The 9,696-nt window shown below is 39.8% G+C and overlaps 1 protein-coding gene across 1 annotated transcript in view; it reads left to right on the top strand.

Moving 5' to 3' along the window:
- The first annotated feature begins 1,749 nt into the window (after positions 1–1,749).
- The window catches only part of LOC146555219 (protein Niban 1-like), a 28,713-nt gene continuing 20,766 nt past the window's right edge, over positions 1,750–9,696 (top strand). Inside the window, exon 1 of the mRNA XM_085252452.1 lies at positions 1,750–1,906. Coding sequence (XP_085108578.1) covers positions 1,852–1,906 — 55 coding nt within the window. The 5' untranslated portion in view covers positions 1,750–1,851. The remainder of the gene's footprint in view (positions 1,907–9,696) is intronic.

Genomic DNA, 9,696 nt, shown 5'->3' with positions numbered 1-9,696 from the left:
GTCTCTTGCTGTCTTAGTAATTCTTTACTGGGCTCTAATTTCATTCTTTAAACTGTTCTGGGTTTTTTTTGTCCAGTGTGGAACAGGCGCACATGTTACCCAAAATGTACAATGAAGGGTCAGAGTCAATACTAAGCAGTGACATATGCAGAGAGACACCTAAGAACTACTATATTTAAAATGTAACCTGTAATAGGCATGAGATATACATTAGATATTTGTGTGGTCTGTAGCTCAGAAGGTAGACCAGGTCACATACTAATCAGAAGGTTGGTGGTTTGATGCCCGTCTGCTCAAGTCTGCATGACAAATATTCTTGGGCAATATACTAACCCAGGTAGTGTGTGAATGTTAGACAGAAAACACTTCCATAGAAAGAGCATAGGAAAAAAGTGCTTGTGTGAATGAGGCACGTTGTATAAAGTGCTTTGAGTGCTCAGAGTAAAAAGTCGCTGAATAAGAACCAGCCCGTTTAGCCATAGAACAGTGACACTGAAAATATTATCAGCCTAAAAAGTGATGAAAACAACCTTAGTGCATTCAGGGAAAAGAAAAACACATTAAAAGACTTCGTTTTCCAAATCTGTTGCTCTGTGGATAAGTTTGTTTGCGTTGGCTCTTTCCACTGGACATGCTAATATTGGGCTTGTCTGTTAGTCACCAGCAAAACGGTAACCGCAAACTCGAGAGCCATGGAAGTACTAAGAAACTGCAATTCCTCCCATGCATGGCTCCAAAAGTAACTACCGTAAGTCGCTGCAGATTTCAGCGTTAAAATGTCAACCTTTTCAACATTTAAAATCCGGTTTACAGTGTCATACAGAAAAGGGTTTCGGTCTCTGTGGGTAGTTTCTTCCTAGCTACTGTGTGTGAAAAGCATCTTGGATGAGAAGTCAAATGTCAAGTTCAATTGCCTGCTTTTCAATCACTCGAGACTAGCATTGCTTATGTGAGTGATTTATTTGTTTCTTTGATCAACCAAGATGGTTGTGCTTCCACCGAAGCTTATTCAATTCAATTTTATTTGTACAGCGCCAAATCACAACAACAGTCGCCTCAAGGCACTTTATATTATAAGGTAGACCCTACAATAATACATACAGAGGAAAAACCCAACAATCATATGACCCCCTATGAGCAAGCACTTTGGCGACAGTGGGAGGGAAAAACTCCCTTTTAACAGGAAGAAACCTCCAGCAGAACCAGGCTCAGGGAAAGGCGGCCATCTGCTGCGATCGGTTAGGGTGAGAGAAGGAATACAGGATAAAAGACACGCTGTGGAAGAGAGCCTGAGATTAATAGCACATGTAATAACTGAAATAGAAAATCCATAAATAAATAAAAAACAAAAAGATGTTATATAGCTGTTCTTGCAAAAGCAATACGTGTTCGGCACCACATTGCATTCACATCACAATTCTGTTTGCGCAAGCTCCGGGACAGCACAGTTTGGGTTGGTAAAATTCTAGTATTTTTATAAATCTATCACAAGATTGTCCCTTTCTAAGTTTGATGTTTGAAGTAAATATTTTACATTCTACCCTCTTGTCTCCTTGTCTAGATAGAGCACTCCTGAATCCAAAGGGTCAGTTACATTAATATTATTTGTTTATTCATTATTAGTCGTTTGATGAACCGAACTGAATAGAGCTTTTTACAGCTGTGATTCAACAAGTCACGGTGGATGATTAGGGAGACCACAGGCGCTATTGGGGCTGGCCTAAGTGGCGGAGCGTCACTGAATGACACACTGGCAGGAGGAGGAGGAGAGCACGCCCTGCTAGCTGATGTGACGGTGTAAGTACCTGAGTGCAGAACACTACCTGCGGATCGTCTCCTGTCAGAAGCATCATGGGGGGTTCCGCGTCCAGCCTGTTGGATGAAAACAAATCCAAGTACATTAAAGGTAAAAAAAAAATTAAATAACCGAGAAAGTTTGAGGTTGAAATTTTGGTATGCGTTGGGTGAGCGACGCAACGAGGGCGCAGCGCACTCCTCAGCGCGTTTCATTGAGCACCGATGAAGAGAGTGGGCTGTTTCTGTCGGGTTTAGAGCGACGTTTCACATCACTGTGTTTGGAGTCGAGGCGCTTGAAGCTGTTAGTTTGCGCATAAATATAAGAAGCGCGATTTTAATTTGAATTGTAATGCCAGTTTGAGCTTTTTTTACGTGAAAATGTGAGTTAGAGTGGGAAACAGTTCCCGTCGATTTTCCAGAGAGCCGAGTATCAGGCTACTCGCAAAGCTGTCCGTCTGGTTATGCCTGGTTATCTTTAACCAGGCATTTTGTCCCTCTCCCAATAAGCTCTCTGGAGGGGGGGCGGGGGACACTTTACATGTATTTTTCATGGCAAAAACATTAGTTCATGCATTTATCACTTCCGCCTGGTTAGTCTGGGGGGCTCATGGAGGTCACTCCAGTATTTCCAGTACTGCTAGGAAAAAGGAAAATCAGAGAGATCGAACTTTCTTTCTTTTTTCTCTCTTTCTTTTGGGCGTGTCCAGGGGTGTGGACTAATGTTACCTGTCTTTTATTGTGTGTATGCGTGCACAGCAGACAGGTGCACATGTGGTGATGTGTGTTGCGTAAATAGTGAAATCTGATTTGAAGGCAATCCTTCATGCAGCATCTTCCCTCATGCTTTCTTCATCATACAGGCTGCTGTAGGGAGGTTTTTTTTTTTTTTTTTTTTTTTTTTTTTTATTAAAGCGAATCTGAGCTTCATAATTCAAGTTTTTTTAACCACAAATATGGTTTATTTCAGAGGGACTGGTACTTATAGTGCTTTTCAAAGCCAACTGAGCAGTTTCAGAGTGCTTTTTAGAATAGCTTTGTTCGCTTAGTCACACACACATTCATACAGCCCTTTATTCCATGAGTAAGTGCCTTGTCTCACACACACTTAAATGAATACACTCAGGGCAAGTTGGACTTTTCTTTCCCACTTCAACATGCAATGTGGGGAGTCGGCTATTAAATCAGCCCCACTCTATTTCCTGATTAACAAGCATACCAGAAGACACCATGCTGTGACAAAATTTGGACTGATTTTGGACCTGATACCAGTTTGCAGTACTCAGCTGTAAAATGGGTTCAACTGGGGCAGTCTGTGTTTATTTTTGTTGCCGTTCTTAATAATATCAGAGTGGAAATGCTCTGTATGTTAGGAAGCCAGTGTTCAGACCTTCATTTAATGACATCCCCTGGGAACTTTCTATCTTCTGGAGTTTATGCTTATGGTCTGTACAAGCTGTTTGTACACTCAGTCTCGGGGTGAAGCGTGTGCTTTCACGTTTGCCTTGTCAGATTTTCCTGGCTGCTACTGAGGGGAGGCTTAAAACAGTCAAGATCAGTGACACTCTAGATCTATTTCTCATGGCCAGAGCATTCTTGTCTATCGTTATGTAGCTGTGAAATGTGTGTACAGGGTGGAGCGTGGCAATTTGGTGAGTAGTTTCCAAGGTTGGGTTAGATGAAGTGATCCTACTGCAGTACATAGTGTATGATTCATAAGCTGACAAAGGTCCAGTTTTGATGGAGCTCCGTCCCTTGACACTCACTAGCAGTTTTTCTGACTGATGTAATTTGACCTTTTTCTGACTGTGTCTGAACATATTTCTAACTCTGACTATATCATTCTCCAAAGCGATGTCTTCTTGTTGTTAAACTGTTAGCAGAGGGCTGTGTTGCTTGGTGCTGCATGTTAACACATTGGAGTTATAAAAAGGGGAGTAGAGAAGGAATATGGGATACCACCCCCCACCCGCCCCTCAGAAAAACCCCAGACCTTACATCCCACATACCCCAGATTCACACAGGATAAAGGGGGCTTGAATGTTTGATTCATGGTGTGTTGTCATTCAGTTCCAGTTTGGTTTGGTGTCATTATTCTCCAGGTTATTAAGCTTAAATTATTACAGTGGCCTTAGAAATATCAAATGTTTAGCATTGAAATGAATTCAGTTTTATGTTTATTTTTGGGGGGGGGCGAAGCAATCTTTCGTTATTTATTTTTTTTGTAGTGTTAATCAGACTTGAAAATATGAGTTGATCAGCTGCAGATGAATCTGTTTTGAAGAAAAGTTGTGCCACGTTCCACACTCTTGCAACCTGTTATTTTTAACGATATGCTGCTTTTCCTAGTCTTGTGTTTACAAAATTGATTCTCTTTGAATTTGTGTTTTCTGACAGTTGACCAAGATACAACCTCTAAAGCTGAAAAAACAAGCAAATGCAGAGGCAAAAATTATAGGTCATCTAGGCCCTGCATTGATTCACAGTTGTCCCAGGAGTCTGCTAGGCTTCATCCAATACTTTGAGCCATTATACTATAAGGCAGAGACAAATCTCTTGAAAAATCCTGAATACAAATGTATAGGAAAATTCCATTACATCAAATATCTCGCCTACTTACATTCATGTACAAGCATAGTCTGCAGCTCTCTGATGCAATCACATTGGTGCGTAAATTTGTGCATAGTAATTGTAACCAGCATGGAAGAAAATCTCTCCAGACCTCATTTTGGGGAAAAGTCATTGAACTTAAGCCTTTATTTAATTAGGGACCTACTAAAAACTGAAAACTGCATCTACTAGGAGTCTGAGGGGTAGTTTTATGGACTTCATAATACACTGCAAGTGTTAATATTTCCAAGCATTACAGTGCTTAGATGTAAATTTACCTGTAATTCTCTCTATAGTAAAAGATTTCAGGGTTAACATTGTCATAGGCTACCATATGCTTCACTTGAGCTTAGGGCAGAGGGTCTGCAAGAAACTTGGAGCATCAGAAACTTTGCTTCCTGCATTCTGATTGCTGGCATTGCTTTCAAAAAATGATCAACTTTTCACATCTAACATTACTGCTGCTGTGTCAGGAGACATGCAGGTAGGGGTGGGCGATATAAACGATAGAAACGATATAAATTTGGCCAACGATAGAGATTTTGACTATACCGCTCTATCGCGATAGCGCATGTTGATGATGTCATCAAGCTGTGCCTGTTTTGGTCGAAAGCATTGCAGCGGCTACAACCATTATCATCTGCAAATTATGCCGGGCGTCAGTCACAGCAAGAGAGATGAAGCACTTTTGAAATATGGGGAAAGCCAAAAACTGAGCTTATATATCGTGATATATATCGTTACCGCACGTTCTTCAAATTATATCGCGATATGGATTTTAGGCCATATCGCCCAGCCCTACATGCAGGGATATTTACTTGACAGTTCTGTCTGATATCAGGCTGCTTTTGTGTCTTTTCATTATGACAGTTATCAGCTTTTTCAGTTTTTCATGCTGATTATAAATATAGTTGAATTTATCAATCTTTGCACTTTAACAGATGAGATATATTTCAGTGAAATAGCTGCTTTCACGGGCCACTGTAAGTGGTATTACTGCCTAATGGAAGCAATTAGGAACCACAGCAACTCTTTCACGAAGTCGCTGACCACGTAATGTTACAGAGCAGGACTGTCGAGTGCTGAGGCACATGCACCGGTAGGTTCATGGTGTGGGTTTTTATTGCCAAGCAGCTCCTGGAGGTGTAATGTGTAGGTGGCCCAATATTTTTGTCCATATACTGTAGCTGTGTATGTGTGTGTGTGTTGTTGTTGTTCCTTCCTCAGCAACAAACCTAAACTTGAAAAACGTAGTCCTCAGTGATGATCAAACTGCCTGTATATGAACTACACCAGAGGAGAGGCTGTGTTGCTGTGTCTGAGAGCACAAAAGCTGATATGTCTGTATGTGTGTTTGAATGAACTCATAAATCTGAGAGAGAAAATGAGCCATTGTTAAAGAAAACAAACTCTCCCCTCTTAATTCCTAAGTAAACTTTAAAAGATGTTTTTAGATATTTCATTTACACACTCTCCCTCTTTTTAGTTGGTGATTATATGCATGTGGTCTAAATGTCAAAGATTTCCCTTTATCCTCTTAAATCTACTTCTTTTGGCTTGAACACGTGTTGCTGGTGTGAAGGTTACAGACTAAGGTAACTGCAACATTTTGTATTCACTTGTAAGTAATGGTCAAGCAGTTTTCAGCAGTTCCCCACACTTACTTAGGAGGTTATTAAGATATGCTTTAATTTGTGTTTTCTGAAGTGTCGGTATTTACTTAATCAGCAAAATATGTCATTTGGCCAAATGTTGGCGAATAATCATATATGTAACAAATAATTCGGGACTTTATATTAGCTGTAATAAAAGTTTATTGTGGCAGTTAAGGGGGCTTTCATTGCTGTAGTGTTGTGGAGAGTCTGTTTTTGCTGTAAGCCTGCCATCCTTCATGCTGTGTCACTCTGCCTCCAGCTGCCATTACACAATCCCTCAGATATTCAGAGAGCTGAGAGAAACTGTGGGACTTTTCCACCCTTTGGATCTGAATGCACTGCTCTGTACAAAGAGAGGAAACTGCTGCTGCTCAGGCTCTCAGCTGGAAACCCACCTGTTGTTTACTCCGAACAACTGACCAACAACTAACTACTGTTTTCATAGTTTGGATTGTTTCCACCAAATGACCTTGGAACACTATATATGATTTGACATTATATGCTGGTTGATACACAGCCTCTGATCATCAAGTGAATAAAAACTAAAAGCACAAAGTCTAAGGAGCTTGGAAAGAAAAAAGCATCTGGGCTTCCTTAAGTTCCTTGAAGACGTTTCACGTCTCATCCAAGAAGCTTCTTCAGTTCTAGAGTCAAATGGTGGAGAGTCCCAGATTTAAGCCCTGTGGGAGTTTCCCTCCAAGAGCGACAATGGTCCTCCTATTGATCCTCTACTTAATCACACGAGCCAAGGCGTGGAAACGGGTGTAGGTCGAAGCCTTCTTTGGGTTGTACTCTTTAGATTTCGAGGGTGGGACGTCTTTCACTGTAAAAACTGTCTCTTGGTTACTTACTCAACATTAGTCATGAGTGAGGATCCTCAACATGAATCCACCCTGCATCTACTGATGAAGATGTGTATAGAGTTTGCATTGGTGCTGCTTCTGCTCATTTAAATCTCAAATGAGCACTGTGGCCTGTACATGAAAGATGGCGATGGCACAGGTGATTCTGAGCTCCACATTCTGACGTCTCAACTTTAGCAGATGCTGTGGTTTTGGAGCTGGAGGTCAACACAAGCTTGTTAGCTGATGGTTATCTGATAACACCAACAAGCTTGTTAAATGACCTTCATTCATAAACTACTTGTTTATTCTTTCCACAAGTTTATGTGTGATACTTAATAATAGTAATAATAAACAGCGACAGTGTATATTTATATATTACTTTTCAATCAGGGAAGTTGAAGCACAGACAGAAGTTAATATTTTGTCGATGAAGTTGCAAGGGAAGTCTGTTTAAGGCTGTTGTGAGTGTAAACATAAGGACTGTGGACAAAAGACCTTTATTTTTTACTTATGTAATCAAGTCACGATGGCATGCAACTGTTAAACTGGCTCTACAAGCCATGAAACTTGCTGAAATGCAGTTGTTCAAGAAGAGCTTATGATGAGTGTCAGCCATCTGTAGCAATTTCTCAGGTTATGTAAGCCTGATAGAGAGAACATCTCTAATGAGAGTGGCATTTCTTAGTGCAGCAAAACCTTTCAGCTATGGGTGGAATGGAGTAACGTTGGCACTAACTGTTGCTGCCATGTTTAATTTTATTGGTAACTTTATTTGACAGCACCTGAACGACTATGTTTCTCAAATAATTCTTAAACCACAGGGATTCCAAAGCTTCTCTGCTGCACATTAAAATATTATTAATGTGGCTCCCAAGGAGACTATTATTTCTTACAAATGACCAATGAAGTATTTTCTGTCATTAATTTATTTAAGTTAATTAGCTTTTGTAAACATGCAAATGCTTTTATATTTTCCATTGTTCTACAAAAACAGGCAATGAGCAAACCAGTTATGCTCATGAATTATATTCATACAGTTGTACATTTCAGCCATTATAGCCTGATACTTCTGACAGCTCTACATGCAGCGGTGAAATGTACAGTACAAGTTGACGTACTGCACTGTGTTGCTGTGGCGTATTTTCATTTCTCTGTGTGTGTTCTCACAATACTTGTATTTCTGTCAAAGACACCCACACGCATGCGCTCGTGCCGTCTTCCTCTCCACTCACTCTGCCTTTGTCTCTATGGGCCATTGTTTTTTTTCTGCCTTTCAGCGAGTTACTGTTTCAGGTATTTCCTGACTTGCCAAACCTTCAGTGCAGACACTGGACTTCAATTTAGTGTTATTCCTCTTAGCACAATGCTCCCAGTATTTACTATTAACTATACTTGTTTCTTAAACCTGTTTACTGAAGTCTGACTTGGTAAAAGCCATGTGCTGTAACTACAAACTTGATGCTTGTCCATTTGCTCATGTGGGTTTACATGTTTACATGAATGCATGTAAAAGCATGCATGACATGAGCCGACATGTTAATGTTTCAACATTTGTTGTCCTGGAAGAACTTTGGGATTTTTCCACTAGACGGTAAACCGTAAACCTGGTATCTAAATGAACCTCTCTCCAACTTTACCTCTGAAAGACCTTCTTTCTGGCATTCTCCTCTTATACACTGTCATGTCATCATAATAACAATCCCAGTAATCGTCTCAGAGGTCATGTTCAAGGTTCTAAAAACCATTTTAAAAACATGTAAAAAATCATACATCTAGGGATGCACCATTCAGTTTTTTTCCACTTAGGACGCCATACAGATATCCTGGCTGTGAGTGTATACTGAGTACAAATCTAGAGATGACCAGTAGATTTCCCTGATTGCTCATCAGATACCATGTTTTTAAAAAAAAGACAAGTTTTCACTGAATCTTTTGAGGATGGAATGCTTTATGTGCCAAACAGAATAAAGCACATCTGTAAAGTTACAGCATGTGTTGCATTGTCATTGGAATTTACATGTATTCAGTCGCTGGTACAGAAACTGTATAAATGTTTTTATGCCTCGTCCTATCGATGCCTCACAAAATAACAAGTGGAAGGCCTAAAACATATCTATAGCAGTTGAATAGTATCTTAACCCACATCTTTAAGTAACAGGAAAAGTCATAAGACCTTAAAGATGTATTTGGCCCTTCAGTCGATACATCTTCTGTTTGCCGAAATGTCATCAAAAATGATCTTAATCAAAGGGTTGCTTTCAAAAAGGCATTCCTAAAGAAGGAAAATAGAGAAAACTTGGATTCCCAACAGGAACGGAAGTGTACAAGTATATCAAAATAGTACTTTTTCTTTGATGCTGTATTTGCAATATTATTGAAAAATATATACATCATGATTGTTAAAACATATATTTTGTAAAATACTTTTTTTTTTTTTTATATAAAACTGCTCACTACCAAACACTTGCTTCTGTGCAGTCAGACTATGGACAGCTTTCTGGTCTGGTAATGTGAAGTTTGTACCATACAGGGGCCCTTCAGTTTATTTTGGCGAGCCACAAAACTATTTTCATGTTGCCTCACTTATAAAACAGACTTTTGCCATAAAAGACTGCAGGAAAAGTTTTTACTCTGGCTCAGGATGTCTCATTTTTAGTCTTTTTCTTTTGAGTTTACTTGTTGCTGCAGAAACAGACTCAGAAAATATTCAAAGAATTTCAAGAGAGGACATTTCTGAACAGTTGCATTAACTTGGAAGCATCTGCATGAAACTGAATGAATAATCTAGTCCA

Source organism: Mchenga conophoros, linkage group LG17 (genome assembly GCF_057382185.1).
Source record: "Mchenga conophoros isolate Kocher_MC1m ecotype Shallow Benthic linkage group LG17, M_conophoros_male_GT1.1, whole genome shotgun sequence".
Taxonomy (NCBI): Eukaryota; Metazoa; Chordata; class Actinopteri; order Cichliformes; family Cichlidae; genus Mchenga; species Mchenga conophoros.
This window is presented reverse-complemented; position numbering and strand designations above follow the sequence as displayed.